This window comes from Ochotona curzoniae, unplaced genomic scaffold, assembly GCF_017591425.1.
Source record: "Ochotona curzoniae isolate NIBS_2020 unplaced genomic scaffold, NIBS_Ocur_1.0 scaffold_4701, whole genome shotgun sequence".
Classification (NCBI taxonomy): domain Eukaryota; kingdom Metazoa; phylum Chordata; class Mammalia; order Lagomorpha; family Ochotonidae; genus Ochotona; species Ochotona curzoniae.
The window spans coordinates 78190853-78210456 of record NW_024467122.1 but is presented as its reverse complement, the minus strand read 5'-3'; the positions used below and the strand labels follow the sequence as shown (position 1 = coordinate 78210456).

The 19604-nt window shown below is 48.4% G+C and overlaps 1 protein-coding gene across 1 annotated transcript in view; it reads left to right on the top strand.

Moving 5' to 3' along the window:
* Positions 1-344: 344 nt before the first annotated feature.
* The window catches only part of SH3GL3 (SH3 domain containing GRB2 like 3, endophilin A3), a 107240-nt gene continuing 87980 nt past the window's right edge, over positions 345-19604 (top strand). The window contains exon 1 of the mRNA XM_040969047.1: positions 345-407. Within this exon, the coding sequence (XP_040824981.1) occupies positions 363-407 (45 nt within the window). The 5' untranslated portion in view covers positions 345-362. The remainder of the gene's footprint in view (positions 408-19604) is intronic.

Below are 19604 nucleotides of genomic sequence, written 5' to 3'. Positions count from 1 at the left end.
CCGCGCGGCTCTGCTCCCCGAACCCGAGGACCACCACCCGACGCCGGCTTCTCCTCCCCCGCCCCCCGTCCTCCCGCCCCCAGGATCTCCACGCAACAATGAGGCGGGGGCGGCCTCGTTCGCACGCCGCCGCGGCTTGTCCAATGGGCTGCGCAGGGGCCTCCGGACGCCGTGTTGCCATCTGCGTGCGCGCGTGTGTGCGAGTGTGACAGCGGCCGTGGCCGTGGGAGGCGGGCCCGGCGGAGCCCAGCGGCGCCCAGCGGCGCCGGGACCGGCCCGGCCGCCCGCTCTCCCAGCCCGCCCGAGCCGCCCCCCGCCCCGCCGTCCCCGAGACCAGCCGCCTCCGGCCAGGCGCAGTCGCGATGTCGGTGGCTGGGCTGAAGAAGCAGTTTCACAAAGCCAGCCAGGTAGGGAGGGCGCAGGGGAGGGAGGCGGAAGGGCCGAGGCTGTGACCCCTGGAGGTTGCCAGGCCTCCCTCGGGGGGCTCTGGGTCTTTGGGGTGGGGTGACGTGGAGGCGAGGAACCGGGGACGCTCTCGCCGCTCCGTTTCCTCCCGCCTCAGGGAGCGCGAGGTGGGTTGAGGGCCCTCCAGCCCTCTCCGGGCCCCTCCTCTCTCCACAGCCCAGGCCCCCCAAGCTCTACCCCAGCCCCTCTTGTCGTTCTGAGAGGGTCGCCCGCGGAGGGAGCTGCGGCGGCCTCAGGGTCTGGAGCGCGGGAGCAAGTGGGCGTGGGGAGGCCTGGAGGCCCTCGCCAAAGCTCCTGGGTCGGACACCGCAGGGTCTGCGCTGTTCCCCGAGACCTCACCTGAGTTCCCTCCGACTTAGGGTTGGGAGTGTCCCGGGGAGGAAGAGGGGCTAGTCCTGCTTCCCACCAACTGCCTGGCTTGCCGGAGCACCTCCAGGGATGCTGCGCCCTGGGCGCTGGGCCGGGCCCCTCCCCGCGCGCCTCCAGATGGATCCAGCTAGACCGCCCCTGGCTAGCCCCTGCCGGGCTGTGAGCGGCGGCCCCCGGGGTCCTTCTCGCGTTGGCCTGGGGCTGGGGGAGCTAAGGGTCTGTCGTGGGTCCCCAGACAGGCACATAAACAAACAGGGCCAGACACACCCCCGCGCGCGGAGACACAGGCGGTGAGGCGTCTGGAAGAGATGCTCTAGGAGTGGTGATTATGGGAGAGCGAGGGGAGAAGGAAGGGCTTTCTGAGCAGGGGAGAGAGGAAAGCAGGCTGGAAGAGAGAGAGAGAGAGAGAGAGAGAGAGAGAGAGAGAGAGAGAGAGAGTGTGTGTGTTTGTGTTCCACCTGCTGGTTAGAGCTGTGTGTGTGTGTGTGTGTGTGTGTTTGTGTGTGTTTGTGTTCCACCTGCTGGTCAGAGATGTGTGTGTGTGCGCGCGCGCGCGTTCCACCTGCTGGTCCCACAGACAGGCCTGTGAACAGCAGCTGGAGTTACAGGATACTGATCTTTCAGCCTTAACCTCATCTGCCAAGTGCTTGCCCTTCACTCACACCTCTTCCCCGAGGCTTGGTGAGGCTCTGTTTCCGGCTGGAGGTACCCAGTGGGCAATGCAGGGCTACTGGGGATTCAGGAGCCCTTCCAGTGCGGACAGAGCAGTGAGTCTGTGGGACAGGTCACTGTCCCAGTGTTAGGGCTCAGGGAGTGAGGCCAGGACTGGAGTTAGACTTGTTTTTGTTTTTGTTTTTTAGAATTTTCAGCATAAATATTAGAGATTTTAAAAAATAAGAGTAGAGGAAAAGTGGGAAAAATGCAGTGGGTTAATTACTCCAGGGAACACCCTCACATTCAGGGCTAATGTTTAGCTCAGAAATGGGTGAACAGTGAGCACTGAATTCAGAAGGGGAGGAACTAGCAGAATATTGGAGAGAGAAGAGTGTTGTGTTGCTAACTGTGGGAGCAATACACAGGTGCTTTGGTGGGCTGAGACTGGAAGCCACCATGGATGGGACAGGGCCGGAGTCCTCGCTGGCTGGCCTTGTGACATTGGCTTGCTTAATGCTGGCAGGGACCACCCTGTTGTTGAACACTTTTTGGATGTGAACTCACAGGAGTCAACCTCAGAGGTAAGCAAGACACAAGCTCCCTGAATGGATAACCTTGGAAGTTCCTGGCATTGGAGGAAGGCTCTGTGTGGGAGGGTCGGCCAGTTTAGCTACCCATTGTCAGACCACTGGCGGTGGAATCAACACAGGATGGGATCTAGCCTTTTTGTGCTCCTCCCTTTTCTTTTTTGCCCGAGCTGAGGTCCTATGTAATTTCATCTAAAAGGATAAGCTCTCTGGACTTGCCCGCCACACTTTGTGGTTAAAGTGCCCAATAGATAAATATTTAATCCATTCCAAGTTCGTCTAAGGCATGTTGCCATGCAGCAGAGTTGGTGGGGAACTCAGCTGTGTTCAACATCGTCAGAACACGCATGACGATTACAGATGCCAGATGTTCTGCCCAGGCAGTGCTGAACCAGTGGGTCTGAATTCCTTCAGAGCATTCCGAGGGGCAGGTCAGGGGGTGAGGAGCCCCTGCTGATGTCATTAGTGAGGTCATTCCGAGGGTCTCAAGCCTGGCTTGGCACTGAGCAGTCCTTGGGGAAGTGGCATGACTCCCGGGGACTTTCACTGGCTCCCTGTGAGGAGCTGGACGGTTTAGACACTGTAGCTGTGTCCTGCCATCAGTTATTGTGGTGACATCATATCGCTGAATGTACTTCATACCATTGGCTTGTCGGCTTTCCTTGGTGACAATGAAATATGTGTTCGTGTGTGTGTGTGTATACAGCTATTGGTACTGCTTTCCCAGTTCTGATATTTGAAAACAAACAAATGAGCATGTGAGAGAGAGCAAGAGCATAAGCTCTCTCCCATCCACTAGCTTACTGCCAAAATGCCAGCAAGCATCGACACTGTACTGGGGCAGAAGGCCAGGAAAGTCATGAACTCAGTCCAGGGGTCCCATGTGGGCAGGTGCAAGGCTCTGCTCGCCTGAACCATCACCTCTACTCCCACTAACGAGAAGCTGTGAACAGGAGCTGAGCCGCTTAGGCTAGGCTAGGCTAGGCTAAATCCCTGCCCTTGGGATTCTTAAGTTCTCTCCTTCAAGTGTTGTAGAGAAATGCAGAGATGTTCAGCCGGACCTTCTGCAGAGGAGGGCTCCAGGGTCGTGGCAGATTGAGGTTGCTTTTCCCCACAAAATAAAATCACCATCTTAACAGGGGTCTGTTTGTTGATACTTTGCCTGTCTCGGGGGAGGGGAGAATCAAAGTTCCTACTGTGTGGAGAATTAAGAACTGTAAGTCCCAAGGCTTATGTCTCATTTGGGCAGCATATGGAGACCAGCAAGAGAGAGGAAGAAGTCCACTACACTAAGAATGTAAGTTAGTAAAAATAAATAAAGTGACATTCTTTGCATCAGCATTTGGGGGCTAGAACCCATATTATCCAAGTTTATAACTGACATTCTTTCTCTTGACTTTAACAAATTATTTTAAGATATTTGAGAGATCGACAGATAGACACATATCTTCCATCTGCTGGTTCACTCCCCAAATTCACTCCATTGCCGGGGTAGGCAGGCTGAAGCCAGGAGCCCTCCACTTCATCCGTCTACATGTAAGTGGCAGGAACTCAGTGCTTGAGCCGTCACCTGCTGCCTGCCAGGACGGATGTTAGCACAAAACTGGCTTGGAAGCAGAACAGTGGGCACGAGGACTAGTTACTCTACAGAGGAATGTGGTATTCCCAGTGGTGACTTAAGCCTGTTCCTTGAAGAGACCAAGGTTTGGTTTTTGCTCTGAGTAGCAGAGAATCTCAAAAACATAGAAGAGTGCCCATCCCCTGGCTTATTCCTCAGATGGCCACAGTGACCAGGGCTGAGCTGGGCCAGGCCAAAACCTACTATCTGGATTCCACTCCAGGTCTGCCCCGGGGATGGCCATCCTGGGGTCTGCATTGGCAGGAAGCTCGAGTTAGGAGCTGGGACCAGGCGTTGAATGCAGAGAGGGATGCGGGCATTGCCCCTGGTGTCTTAACTACTGGGCCAGATGCCAGGCTTGGCAGGAGTTTGGGAGAGAAGCCGTTGATTGTTCCTTCAGAAATAAGATACAAGTAGCTCAGAGCTGGTATTATGGTTTCTTGTTAAATGTGGTTGAATTAACAATGAAAATGCAGTGTAAGATAAGTATTCCATTGACGTGCTTGTCCTGTCTTTCTCTTAGTCATTTTTCTTGACAGTGCTTACTGATTGAGGAAGAGCCTGGGACCACAGACCGCATCTCTCTGTGCTTTGCCCCGGGCACTGCACACGTAGCTATGTGCTTTCTGAATCTGGTCCTCTGGCTTTGTAAGCCCAGACCCTATATATGTATCAGCTTCAATTCCGTCTCTGCCTTTTCCCCCTCTTTTTTCTTGAGGCAAACCAACCTCGTGGGCTCCGTGTTAAATTCCCTTCTTTTTGCCTTAAGGGAAAGCCCAGCACAGCTTGGTGGGTCACATTCCTCCTGTCTCCCTGATACATGGTCCAGAAAGAACGCCGGTGGTCTCAGGGGCCTGCCGTGAGCTCTGGAGTCATGGACAGCCAGGCTAGCCATTTATGGATAAGTGCTTCACTGAAGGATATTCTTTGTAAATCATGAGAGTCTCCAGGGAGGCAGTAAAACATCTCTTGTTTCACTTTCTAGATAGAGGCAACCATCAGGATGCATTTTGCGAAGACCCATACTGATTCAACGTTTCTCTTACATGTGTCGGAAGATATATTAAATCAAAAACATTTTTGCTTCTTTCTGTTTAGCTGTTTGCTAAACGAATCCCTACATCTCTGTGGTTTTCTTTCTATTTATTTATTTTTTAATGTCAGAGCTGCTAGGATAGAAACTCAAACCAAACTGATATTCACTTTTCTAGTATCTGAAGGATGCAATAGAAGCCTAAACATTTCTTTCCACTGGTGATGTTTCGATTTTGTAGAGTAACAGATTTGATTTCAAATTCCAGTTGGAAGTTAGGCCTGCCCGCTGCTATTTTTTTCAGATTGATTTTTCAGGCTTATTAACAAACTTTGGGTATGTTATACTCCCCAAAGTTAAGTGTGTGTGTGTGTGTGTGTGTGTGTGTGTGTGTGTAAATGGGGGCATGTTGGCGTGCTTGACCCAAAAACTAACTGCCATCAGCAGGGTTGGCAATGCTACTTTATTAGGCTGAGGAGGAGGTGAACATATTCTGAAGATTCTGCAATAGGTAAAAGGTGGATTTTACTTTTCAAAGTAGGCTCTTGGGAAAGTGTTGGGAGGCTAGGATGGTCTGGGAGAAAACTGGGGATGAAATGGCGGGGGTAGGGGACAGTTGATACAAGTCTGACATTCATCCTCGTTCTTCTTTGAGATGTGTTCCCAGAGAGCTCACCTGTTACATTTCCCAGAGTCCTCCTTGCTTGTTTTTACCTTGTGACCTTCCTGAGTTCTGGCATGTTCCTTCTGACTTTTTCTTACTCATTGATTGATTTGAAAAAGCCCCCAAATAGCCAGGGCTGGGCCAGGTTGAAGCCAGGAGCCTGGAATTCCATCCAGGTTTCCTGTAGTGAACTTTCCAAAGCGTGTTAGCAGAGAGCTGGATCAGAAATGGAGCAGAGGGAACTGGTGTGCATAAATAAGAAGCCGGCGTTGCCGGAGGGCAGCTTAACTGTCTGAACCACAAAGCCAGCTCCACTTCGCACTTCCTGGGGCTTTGGATCAGGCATCTGTCTCCTGGTACTGGATGATCACTCTGAAATGCTGTGCCCGCTGAGTACTTGGCCTTGCCACTGCCCTTCATCTGTGGTGGAGGCTGCCGCTGCTTTGGACTTGGGCCTTCCCTAGTGAAGATGGTGGCCGAGTCAGCTTTTGCACACACCTGTGCTATTTCTTCCTTGCGGCTCGCAGTCCAATATCCTGAGGGGCCCTGGCTGCTCCTGGCAAGTTGCTTCCCTCCTTCTCAGAATGGTGAGGGACATGGCCAGCACACCTGACTCATCAGGGGCAGTCGTTAGCTTTCATCATTGTCACATAACAGCTGTAATAGCCACCTTTACATGGAGAGAAGACTTAATGTCAGCTCACAGTTCTGGGGCTTCGAAGCCCAAGACTGGTGGCCTCATTTTGTTAATGCTGGGTGATGTCATCCGTGCTGGCCTAGTCTCTGCATGGCACAGCGGGTCCCATGCCTATGCCTGTGGTTCAGACCATGCCATTCTTCTGCTGGCAGATGGTTTCAGATGCACAGAGGATAAACCCACACTTTTTGTCTGGGCCGTCAGCTTCAGCTAAGCTAACCTCTTTTTGTTCCTTTCCTGGACTAAGGTCTGGCCCTCTTAGGGCCCTTTTTGGTGGCCGTTTCCCTGGCCTGACAGGCCATTCGCTTTGATCTTGCTTCTTGTCTGTCAGAGACCCTCCTGGCTTAAAGGTCATAGCTTAAGGGAAGTTGGCTGACCACTCAATTCAAATAAGCATTGATGCTGCCTAGTGTGGAATCCAAACTCTATCATAAACATGTCAGTGTTTTGGTTACTAACTTTAAATATAGTTGATTTCCTATATGACCCCATGTACCTTTTTTAAAAATAAATTTTCCTTTTTTTAAAATACATTTTTAAAATTTTCATTGGAAAGGCAGATTTACAGAGAGAAGAAGGGACAGAGAAAGATCTTTCCTCCTCTGGTTCACTTCCCAAATGACCACATGGCTGGAGCTGAGCTGATCTGAGGCCAGAAACCAGGAGTTTCTTCTGGATCTCTCATGTGGGTGTGGGGTCCCAAAGCTTTGGGCCATCCTCCCGGCTTTCCCAGGTCATCAGCAAGGACCTGGATGGGAAGCGGAGCAGCTGGGACACGAACTGGCACCCATATGGAATCCCGGCACATGCTGGGATGAGAATGTAGCCAGTTGAGCCATTGCTTTGGGCCCAGGCCCGATGTACTTTCAAGTTGCACTTCTTGTTTGGAGATACTTGTAGAATTCATATGAATTACAAGAAACAGTAGAGGACTTCTGTACCTTTTACTGTTTCCCCTCATGGTCAGATCATGGTCACATGGTATACTGTCAACAGGTACAACAAGATAGGGAACAGAGCCATCGGTACAGGGTCCCTTCAATAACCACACTCATATGTCCTGTTCTTACTGCTAATTTGTCCTCTGTTCCCCTACTTTGACATTATAGAAATGTTATATACAGACTCATACAGTTTGTAGCTTCCTTTGAATTTTTCAGCCTGTTGTTGCAGAGCATCATCCCAAGTTGGTGTGTTCCTCAAATGGGTTGTTCTCATTTCCTGAGAGAGGTATTCCCTGGTGCAGGTGGAATACAGTTGGTGCAGGCATCTTCCTGTTGAAGGATGTCAGAGTTTTTTTTTTTTTCCAGTTTGGCACTGTGATAAGCAAAGCTACTATGAAGAATTACACACAGGCTTTTGTGTGAATGTATTGTGTGTGTGTTTCTGGGATAAATGCCCAAGAGGTCATATGTGTTACATGTTTAAAGATGCTGGCAGCTGCTGTTCTGGGGGAGCCATGCCATTTCACCTTGCGGCCAGTGAGGTGGGAGTGTTCCCTGTTCCCCACATCCTCCCCGGCATTTGTTGTTATTGCTTTTTATTTTATCCATTCTGGCCTGTGTGTGGTGATAGCTCTTTGTGTCTTTAATTTGCATGCCTCGATTGTTGATGATGTTAGATAGCATCAAACATCAAATGAGCCATGTGTTTGTTTGCTTTTTGTATCATACTCTCTTGCATGAATTGTCAGTGCATATTCAGCCCATTTTCTAATATTGAGTTCTGAGTTCTTTATATATTATGAGTACTTCACTGAATATGTGATTTGCAAATGTTTCTCACCTAGTGGTTACAACAGCTGAGTCAAAGCCAGGAGCCAAAAACTAGGCCTATACCCCACAGAGCAAACGTCTGATGAAATCCAGTGTAACTTTTCCTGCTTTTCTGCTTATGGTCTCTAACTATGTCGCCTTGCCTAAGATACTGAAGAATTTCCATGCTCGTTTCTGAAAGTTGGATAGTTTTGTAAGTTTGTGATCCGTTTTGATTCATTTTGAAACCAAGATGGGGGGGACTTGCTTAGGTGCCAGGTGGTTTTCCTTGCACCTGGATGGCCACCCACTCCAGCACTGTTTGTTGCAAAGGCTGCTCCTCCCCTGGATTGCTCCAGTGCTGTTCTCAAAGTCAGCTAAGCAAACCAGCACTGCAGCACAGCAAGTTAAGCCTTCACTTGTGACACTAGCATCCCTGATGGGCGCTGATTTGAGTCCTGGCTGCTCCACTTCCAATCCAGCTCCCTGATAATGCACCTGTGGAAAGTAGCGGAAGATGGCCCAGGTGCTTAGACCCCTGCACCCACATGGGAGACAGGGAAGAAGCACCTGGCTTCTGGCTTCAGTGTGACCCAGCACTGGCCATTGCAGCTAGGAGTGGGGTGAATCAGTGGTTCAAAGACCTCTCTCCTCTCCCTGTAACTCTGCCTTTCAAGTAAGTAAAAAGTAAATCTTAAAAAATAATAGTTAGGTGTGTTTGTGTGTGTCAAATTGTGCCTTATCTGTTCAACTCCATTGATCTGTATTGGCTCATACGATCCAGTCTGGATGACTGTAGCTGTGTAGAAGTCTTGAGTTAAGTATATTTATTTGTCATATATCATTCTTTTTCAAAAGCAGTTTAGCTTTTTCGGTTCCTTTCTCTCTCTATGTGAATTTTAATAGAAAGAATTCTGCTGGAACTGGCTAATCTTCCATGTGCATTGCCAACATCCCATACTGGTGCTGGTTTGAGTCACAACTTCCTTGCTTCTGATTCAGCTCCCTGTTTATGGTCTGGGAAAGTAGTGGAAGATGGTCCGTACCCTCAGGCTGCTGCACCCCGTGGGAGACCCCGAGGAAGCTCCTGGCTCTGGATTGGCTCTGGCTGTTGCTGCCATTTAGGAAGTAAACCAGCAGATGGAAGACCTCTCACTGGCTCTCCTTCTCTCTCTGTAAAAATGCACCTTTCAAATAAAAATGCATTTTAAAAAGAAAAGACAGCTATTAAAAATCCTGCTGAAATGTTGATAGGCATTGCATTAAACATATGTTTCAAATTAGGGAGCAGTGACACGTCACTCTGATGAGGCTTCCAGTCAGTGGACATGGCATGTCTTCGTGAATTTTGATCTTTGATTTCTTTTAATCAGCATTTTATCGTTTTCAACAGAGCAATCCTGACCATGTGTTGCTAAATTTATATCTAAGTATTTCTTTTTCTTTTTTTTTCAAAGAAATACCTTTTAAAAGGTAGTGCCTTTCCAGGGTAGCTCTTCAAGTGTCCATCGCTAGCATATCAAGCTGTAGTTGGCTTTTGTTTGTCTTGGAGCCCGCGACCTTACAAAACTCATCCGTTATTTCTAAGAGTTCTGTTTAAGATTCCTTGGGATTTTCTATGTAAACAATTCCATCATAGGCAAATAGGGGAACTTTTATTTCTAACTCCCAACTTTGGTGATGATGACTGTCTTTCCTTGGGTTACTGCATCGGCTAGCACTTTCAGCACGATGTGGTAAGAGCGAGGCTGGTTCTCCTGGTCTCGCTGTCTGCTCTTAGGAGAAACTGTTCACTCTTCCACTGTTAAATACCGTGATTGCTACAGGTCTTTGGTAGGTTTTTTTTTTTTAATATATCGTGTTAAGGTGGTCCCTTATGTTTCTATCTTTCTGTTTATTTTTCCATCATGAATGGTATTTAATTTTGTTAGAATTTATGCTTTTACTATATCAGTTGATAAGATTTTTATTTATTCTAATTGATGTGATAGCACAAACTCATTTTTGAAGATTGGAACAAATGGTTCTTTTTTAATTTAAAGATTTATTTATTTTTATTGCAAAGATATACAGATATACAGAGAGGAGCAGAGACAGACAGGAAGATCTTCCGTCTGATGATTCACTCCCCAAGCTCCAGAGTTGAGCCAGTCCAAAGCCAGGAGCCTGGAGCCTCTTCCAGGACTCTCTCCCACACGGGTGCCGGGTCCCAAGGCTTTGGGCCATCTCTGTCTGCTTTCCCAGGCCCCAAGCAGGGAGCTGGTTGGATGGGAGGTGGGGCTGCCAGGATTAGAACCAGTGCCCATATGGGATCCTGGCATGTTCTAGGTGAGGACTTTAGCTGCTAGGCTACTGCGCCAGGCCCTGCAGCTTCTTGTTCTTAAAACCTTTGGGCATGTTGTATACTATTTTTATGTGTTAAGGAATGCTATTTCCTAGTATTTGCCATGGATTTTTGTATCTTTATTCCTGAAGGAAGACAATATTTAGTTTTCATGTTATGTATTGTCTTTGTTTAATTTGGCTATCAGGTCATAACTACCTTAATAAAATGAAGAGGGCAATGTTACAGAAGGAGATTGTATAGATCTGCTCCTCATTCTTTTGTCTTTTAAATTTTGAGGTGGGGAGGTTGCAAACAATTTTGGGCATGCTTCATTCCTCCAGATACCTGCCACAGGTTGGGTTGGGCCAGAACCCCGAGTTGGGAATCAAAATCCAGGTCTCCAGTGTGAGTGGCAGGACTCATCAGGGTCTGCACTGGGGGGAAGCTGGAGTCGGGCCCTCCAACGTGGGGTGCAGGTGTCTCCACACAGGGCACAGTGCTTGTCCTGCTGAAGACACTATGTAGAGAGAGAGTTTGTTTCCCTCTCTTGACCCACTCTCCAGATAGCCACAATGATACTATCACCAAGATATGCTGAAGGCCAACAGCCAGAATCTGTCCAGATCTCCCATGTGGGTGGCAGGAGCTCTGTCCCTTGAGTCATCACTGCTTTCTCCAGGATCCACATGAGCAGGGAGCTGGAGCCGGGAGCCGGAGCCAGGAGCTGGAGCCGGGAGCTGGGCCAGGAGCTGGAGCCGGGAGCTGGAGCCTGGAGCTTTTGCTTTATAAACTAATGATTAGATATGTTTTTTTTAAGGTTTATTTTATTTTTTTAATTTGAAAGAGTTACCAGGAGTAGGACAGAGAGACAGACAGAGAGAGAGAGACAGAGAGGGATAGGCCTTCCATCTGCTAGTTGTTCCCCCAACGGTTGCAAGGCCAGAGCTGAGCTGATCTAAGCCAGGATCCAGGAGCTTCATCTGGGTTTCCCATGTGGGTTCAGAGGCCCAAGGACTTGAGTCATTCTCTCTGTTGCTTTCCCAGGCCAGAAGCAGGGAGCTGAATTGGAAGTGGAACAGCTGGGGCACAAACTGGTACCTATGTGGATGCTAGTGGTGGAGGCTTACACTTCTGTGCCACAGCACTGGCCCTAGGCATCATGGTCTTGAAATGTGTTATCTTGGCTTGTTGTGATAGGAAAGGGGAAACATGTGGCAGTCCATCTTCCCGCTGTTGCATGGCTCTTGGTCAGGAGACTAACTGGCTCTAGTGGGCAGATGTACTGGGTGCTCCACAGAGACTGGGAGCCAGTGCATGTTTAATCCCCATGAGTATTCCACACAAAGGGCACTCTTCTTATCCTGTTCCTCCAAGGAGGAAGCCAAGGCTGGCATGACTGGGTAAAGCTTGCTCAAGACCCTCCCGCTGGCCAGCACTTTTTCCAGGACTCCTGGATGGGCTGGAACACAGCACAGCCCATGTCATCATTATGTGTCCTCTAGCGTCTCCTCCGTGACGTGGGATCCTTGCACAAGTTTAAGGTGATGTCATCGCTGCTGCTGGTGTGGAGTGTTATTTAGGCTAGGATGGAAAACTACAGCTTATGGGCCAACTGTGACCCCATGCCCTCCCCCTTTTTTTTTGTATAATTTATGAAGTTGGAATTTTTTTCATATTTTCAGAAACTTTTTGTTAATTAACTCTCCCATCCATTGGTTCACTCCTCAAGTACCTGCACCAGCTGGGGTTGAGCCAACCATAAGCCAGCAAGGAACGCTGAACTCAGCCCAGGTCTCCCAGTTGGGTGTAGGATACCAGGCAGCTGAGCTATTACCGTGGCATCTCAGAGTGAAGATGAGCAGGAAAGCTCATCTTGAACCCTGGTATTCCAGCATGGCACGTGGGTGCCCTAAGCAGTGGCTCAACTCCCTTGTGCCAAAAATCCCGCCAAGGTCTTTTCTTTTAATGGTTGAGAATAAATAAAAGGAGGAACGGTTATTTTTGTGGTGTGTGATAATCCCATGACACTAAACGCTCCATGTTTATAAAGTTTGATTGGAACACAGCCAAGCACTCACTCACGTGTGTTATCTGTGGCTGTTTTCTCCCCCAAGGGCAGGGTTGTTGTGACAAGGCACAGCGTGGGAGTGCCATGTCTGGAACATTCTGTCTAGCCCTTTCCAGATGCAGATTGCCTGGCCCTGCTATGACCTGCACTGCTAGGGAATGGACACGTGGTGATCCACCTGTATTTGGACAGCATGCTGGAAATGGTTGTTTTGATTAGGCAGTTCCCTTGTGCAGCTTTTGGAGCTGCTCCGTTCGCTAGACAATCCTCATTTGTTGTGGTGACCTGCCTGGAACAGACTCTCCCCTTGTGGTGCAGCAAGCTCAAGGGCTTGTGCCTAGGAGTCCTTTCTGCTAATGCCTCACCCAGCGCCCATGCCCCAAACCCTCTCATTCTCATCTCACAGATGGGAGCAGGAGGACCATGGTGAGCTTCCTCCATGGGGGCTGCCCTGCAGGGAGGACTCAGGAAGTGGTGCTTGCTCTCCTTTGCTGGGCATTTTTTAAAGATTTATTTATTTTAATTGCAAAGTCAGATATACAGAGAGACAGAGAGGAAGATTTTCCATCTGATAATTTACTCCCCAAGTGGCCGCAATGGCTGGAGCTGCATCAGTCTGAATCCAGGAGCCCAGAGGCTCTTCTGGGTCTCCCACGTGGGTACAGGGTCCCAAGGCTTTGGGTCGTCCTCGACTGTTTTTCCAGGCCTCTGCAGGGAGCTGGATGGGAAGTGGGGCTGCCGGGATTAGAACCGGTGCCCATATGGGAACCTGGTGCATTCAAGGTGAAGACTTTTAGCTGCTAGGCTACCGTGCCAGGTTGCTGGGCATTCTGTATGCCTAGTCCTTGCCAGAGACATGTCTGGCCCTCCTTGCCTGGCTTTCCTCCACACCCATCATCTTTCCCTTCTTGTGTTGGTGATGCCAGCCTCATGTTGTTTTCTCCTTGGCTTCATTGTGACAGCATCCCCATTTGCTTTCCTTGCCAGTTCTCTTCTGTACTTTACCCACCTCCCAAAAGTGATGCTGGAAGATGATGTCATTTTGCTGTGTCTCTTGCCTCCTGGGTGTGACTTAGATAAAATATATATTTGATTGAGGAGCCATGTTCTGTGGATCAGCTGCGGTTAACCTGTATTATTTTGAACAATGACAGGGTACTGCTTTCCTTCTGTCAGGGCCAGCGTGGCTTGCATATGTTCCATTGGCGTTTTAGAAGTTCTATGCAAAAATTACAGGAGCCAGATGGTACCCTTTTAAGTTGCCAGACGTGCACACTTGAAGAAACGTGGTGCACTTTTTCTCCTGGAGAGGCATAGAAAGTGGGTTTTTTTTTTTTGGAAATGGCAATCGGCTGCAGTTGTCCAAATTGAAAGGTTCCTTGGAGCTTGGCATCAAAATGTGGAAGTTTAGTAGTAGGAGACCAGCAGAGATTAAAAACTTTTTAAAATTAATTTATTTTTTGCTGGGCAAATGGAGACTCTAAGGTTGACTTGTGTCAGCAAACGGACATTGGAAAGGGTTCCTCATGCTTGGATCGGTGAGATCGACAGCATTTCAGAACGATCTAAACCACTTGGAGCATGCGCTACATGGGGACCCTGGGTGGATATCTGGTGGCTGTTCCCCACAGGGATGATTGGGAAACTAAAAACAGTGATCACACCCACTTTTCCCTAACCCTTGACCCTTCCTCTCCCCATCGACTATGTAAACATCGTCAAAATAAACATTAAAAAATTGTAAAAATATTTATTTTTTGAGAGGGGTAGGGGAAGAGAGAAAGAGAACTTCCCTGATTTTTTACTCCCCAAATGCCCGCCACAGCCAGGGCTAGCCCGCAGCAGGGAGCCAGAGCTCTGCCTAAAGCTCCCATACAGGTAACAAGGACCCAGTTGCTTGGGTCATTATGCAGCCATCTCCCAGGGTCGTTGGCAGGAAGCTGGAGCAGAAGCACAGTGGTTGGGACTGGGAATGGCATTCTGATACAGGATGCGGGCACCACAAGTGGCAGTTTAGCATGCTGTGCCACAATACCTGTGCCCCAGCACATTTTTTTTTAAGGGACAAATAATTTATTCCTGTCAGACTACTGATTTGTTCCTTTTGAACCCTTTGGGCTCCTCTTGGGCAGTCAGAGCTATGGGCATGGGGGATTGGTGAGGGAGCTGGCACAGGTGCCATGGGATGAACAGGAACCGCAGACCAGTTCACAAACCATCACTGAAGGGACAAGATCTGGTCACTCTGAGAGCATAAAGCTCAGGGAAACCTGAAGATTCCACATTGGAAGACACCTGCTGGGTTTGCTCGGAGCTCATGGAGGCTGTAGACCAGCCCCGGTCAAATCTGAGCACAGAGATTCTGGGCTCTGTAAGGATCGCAGGGGCGTGAGGAACAAATGAGCACGCTCCAGAAGAGAACTCACGCACAGAAGACTCCGCAAGTCCCAATCAGCACAGTTCTCAACCGGACCGCTTTATAGCGGTATGGAGGGGGAGAATTCCTCTCTCGGTGGGTGGAAAGGTGCTGGTGTTATTCGCTTGAATTGTATTGTAAGAGAGGACTTGAGAAGCCAGGGGCCCGGGATGGCAGGGCATGAGGTGGGCACTGGATTTCCAGTCATTCGTAAGTTTTGCTGCACTGGGCTAGCGCGTCTCTCCTCCTGCTATGTCAATATAGTTAGGCCTTTATCTAGTTGTATTTGGCTTGAGTTACATGAAAACCGGCAAAAACAAACAAAACAAAACTAACCACAAAAACAAACAACAACAAACCTTCTTGACAACAGGAAGTCATGCAAAGAGGTTTGTTTGTTTTCTCTGAAAGGTTACTGGGATCCATTAGGATGGCAGAGGTTTAGGCCTTCGTATTGTACATAGGATTCTTAAGTGAGTATTGATATGTTGTAATTCTATTTGCAAGGCAGAAGCAGAGAGAGAGATCTTCCATGTGCTCATTACTTCCCAAATGCTCACATCAGGTAGGACTAGGCCACACTGAAATTTGTATGAACCCATACTCCATTCCATCTCCCCCATTGGTGGCAGGGACCCCGGTACTTGGGCCATCATCCAATGCCTTTCTAGATTCATTTGCAGGAAGCTGGCTTGGAAACAGAGTATATCAAATGAGCTCTCTGATATACATCCTGGACACCCCAAGGGGTGACCTGCCTACAGCCCCGTGCACCTGCTCTTGTCTGAGGGTTGTTTAGACACTAAAGGATTTATCTGCTCTTTAGTTTTGTTATTAAAAACAAGTGTTCATTGTAGGTAGGTAAATGTGCAGTTTGCATCGTCTTGAAGGAAAGCCACTTTTACAGATTCTGTGGTGTGGGAACGGTGCTCTTGGATGTGTTTTTTTTTCTGAGAAAAAAGTAGTGCAAAAAGCTACCAGACGGGGCATTTCCATTGGTGGTGGGGAGGGAGTCCCATTTTATTTTCTCATTACAGAGTGGCCTTATGAATAGGGCCAACCAGTTTTCATTTATTGCCTGAGAAAATGAGTGATTCTGTTAGGCATTGAGCCTCTCACTGATGGTGTTTTAGGAGTGCTGGCTGTCCCATGGTAGGTCTCGCCATCTTTTGAGTGGGATGTCGTGGGATGTCAGCCCAGTGAGCAAACAGTGACAGATAGATGTTCGCATGAAAATGGGCTTATTTTGGAAGTGGACATGACAGGGGCAGTAGCTGGCCCGTGCTGAGCTAGGAGCTTATTCAAGGGCACTGAAGCAAGGCTGGCTTTTAAAGGTGAAATGAGGAGGATTACAAAGTTTTGAATTAATTATCCTTGGCTGCGAAAATCAGTAATGAAGGTGAATCAGGCCGGCTTGGAGAGGTGGTTGCTGGACACACATGTGTGGGGGTGTCTTCTGTGTTAGCTATGGTGGTCCTCACCACCCCCCCCCAATCCACATTCTAGCAGGGAATTTTGGCACAGTTCTTTTTTTTTTTAAGATCTGATTATCTATTTTTATTGGAAAAGCAGATTTACACAGAGAAGGGGAGACTGAGACACAGATCGTCTGTCTGTTGGTTCACTCCCCAAGTGGCCGCAATAGCTGGAGCTGAGTTGATCTGAAGCCAGGAGCCAGGAGCATCTTCCTGGTCTCCCATGTGGGTGCAGGGTTCCAAGGCTTTGACCTGTCCTCAGCTGCTTTCCCGGGCCACAAGCAGGGAGCTGGATGGGAAGTGGAGCTACTGGGAATACAAACTGGCACCTATGGGATCCTGGCACGTGCAAGGCAAGGACTTAACCACTAGGCAATCATGTTGGGCCCAACTTTTTTTTTAAAGATTCATTTTATTTTTATTGAAAAGTCAAATATACAGAGAGGAGGAGAGACAGAGAGGATGTCTTCGGTCTGATGATTCACTCCCCAAGTGGCCGCAACGCCAGAGCTGAGCTGATCCGAAGCCTCCTCCTGGTCTCCCACGCAGGTGCAGGGTCCCAAGGCTCTGGGCTATCCTAGACTGCTTTCTCAGGTTGCAAGCAGGGAGCTGGATGAGAAGTGGGTCTGCCGGGATTAGAACCAACGCCTGTATGGGATCCTGGTGCATGTAAGGCGAGGACTTTATGGGCCCAAATTTTGCCACTGTTCTTATTAGGTTGAATAAACAGGATTCTAGTTCAAATTCCCTGCTGCTCCACTTCTGATCCAGCTTCCTGCTTATGTGCCTGGGAAAGCGGCAGAGAATGGCTCAGGTGTTAGGGCTCCTGCAGCCACATGGGCAAACTGGGGGGAGTTTCAGGCTCCTGGCTTTAGCCTAGCTTAAAAATACGTGTCACAGGCCTTTGGGAAGTGAATCAGCGGATAAAAAAATCTCTCCCTCACTTTCTGTCTCCGTCTTTGTCTCACTGGAACTCTGCTTTTCCAATAAATAAACATTTTTTCAAAAATGAAATGGAATGAACAGTTGTTCCTTTTGGTACGAAAGTACTCTGAAATTCATGCAAATGAGAGTTCCTCCAAAGATGCATATTATGACAAAAATATTAATGGATTTCAAAAATTTTGGCACCAAAATCCAGATATCTTTAATTGTATTTTTCGAAGACTTTCTGAAACTCCCCTCATAGCTTGTTTTCTGTTCTTGATAAGTGTGTGTACTTGAAGTGTTTTCCTAATCAGAGCAGAAAACAAACCCACCAAGTAGGTTAAGAGTTAACCTCATAGACCTTTTGCTTTACATGTAAATGAATGAAAATGAGAAATTAAGTGTTCCAATTCTGCCTTCATCCATCTGTCCTTTGCACCGGTCACGTTGCCAAGCTGCGGCTGCCACATCTGGCAGCTCAGATCCTGCCCCACATCCATCCCCAGAGACACAGGTGGAGCATCTGGAGTTAACACTGCTCTCCTTGTGTCCTGCCTTTGAGAAAGCAGGAGGATTAGTATATACCTTTCCCACACTCCATCTGGGCTGGACAACCATGTGTCCCCTGCTGACACCAGATGCATTAAATACTTTCTTTGAAGAGCAAGCAAGAGGTGTGTTGGGTGCGGTAAGACGATGCATGAAATGCTGACATCCATGTTGAAGTGCTTGGGTTTGAGTCCCAGATCTAAGCCTACTTCCAGGTCCCTGCTAATGTGTGTTCTGGGTTTCTGCCATCCACATGGGAGCCCTTGGCTCTGGTTTGGCTCAACCTCCACCATTGCAGGAACTTGGGGAATGAACCCGGCGATAAAAATAGAAACCTGTTTGTGGCCCATCAGGGGTCTATAGGAAGATGGCTTATTGCTTGATTAGGGTCTGGAGTTCCCCTAAGCCCTTCAAACTAGACTCTGGTAGCCGAATGGTACCCATAGAGCTGATCATCAAAAATGGATTTTTAAAAATGTGAAAGGCAGAGTTACAGAGAGGGAGATACATAGGAAAGAGCGAGATCTTGAATCTGTTGTTGGTTTACTCCCCAGATGACCACTGTGACCATAGTAGAGCTAGGCTGAAGCCGGGAGACAAGAGCTTCTTCAGGCTGCAGGGACTCAAGCACTTGGGCCATCTTCTGCTGCTTTCCTGCGTGCATTGCCTGGGAGCTGATGGGAAGTGTAGCATGTGGGTTGCCGGCATTATAGGCTGTAACTAAACCATTTACATGACAACGCTGACCCCTGGATGCTGAATCTTGTAACCTAGGATCTGGTAGGGACAGCCTGACCCTTGTACCATTCCCTTGATTGAATTAATCTTCAGAAAGGAGTTGACTTGTTGTTGTCAAAGTGGAGACGGAGGAGCAGCAAGCTAAGGGAAACTGTGGGCAGAGACAGACTGGGGAGGCACTCAGGTTCATTGTTGTCATGGCCTGTTTGAGCCTGAAACTCATCAAAGATCACTTGTTGCATTTAGTTGCTATGTCTCTTCAACCTCTCTCTTTTTTTAATAGAGCTGAAATATACCTGACACCATCCATCATCTCAAAGTGGTAAATTCCGTGTCATTTAGTAATTCACAGTGTTGTCCAGTCAAAGTCTCTGTATAGTTTGACAGCATTTTTTTTTTTTACCTCTCAAAATAAAACCCTGTGCCCTTCAGGCAGTGAGCGCCTGTCCTGGCCATCTCCAATCTCCTTCCCACCTCTGTGGATTTTCCTGTTCTGATTGTTTCTTATAAACAGAATTGCATGCTAGATTACCCTCTGTGTTTGGCTCCTTCCAATTTGTATGATGTTTTTTAGACCCAACCATGTGGTAGTGTGTACCCTTACTCTGTGTATTTTCACAGCTGGATGCTTTCTCCTTATAAGGGATTCAGCTCCGTGGATTGTTGCTATGACGGTCACTGGAGTCTTCCCACCTGTTTGCAAGCAGTGAGTGGCGAGTAGAATTGTCCTAGTCAGTTTGAGCTGCTGTAAGCAAGCACTGCCTAGTCGGGTGGCTTAACCAGCAGGCGGTTGTTTCTATTTGCTAGTTTGCTCTCTGAATCCTCTCAACACCCAGAGTTGGGCTAGGCTGAAACCAGGAAGCTGGGACATCATGTGGATCTCCCATGTGGATGGTAGGGATTCAAGAATTTTGAGGCTCATTACCTGGGAGCTGGACTGGAAGTGTATAGTAGCCAGGACTCCATCAGGTTCCTGGTTAATGCAGGCATCCTCAGCGGTGGATTAATCTACCGTGCCATGATGCTTGCCATCTGGCTATAGTTTTTCTTTTCTGAGTAGAAATTTTTTCTCCCTCAGTTTTTTGTTTGCAGATGGGTGGTGTCCATGGATGCATGGGTAGATGGGTGGATAGATACTTGGATAATATATATAAACAGACAGATAGGTGGGTGGCTGGCTGGAAGGATGGATGGATGGAAGGGGAATGAATGGGTGGGTGGGTAGGTGGGCAGATAATGTATACACAGGTGAATGGGCAGGTGG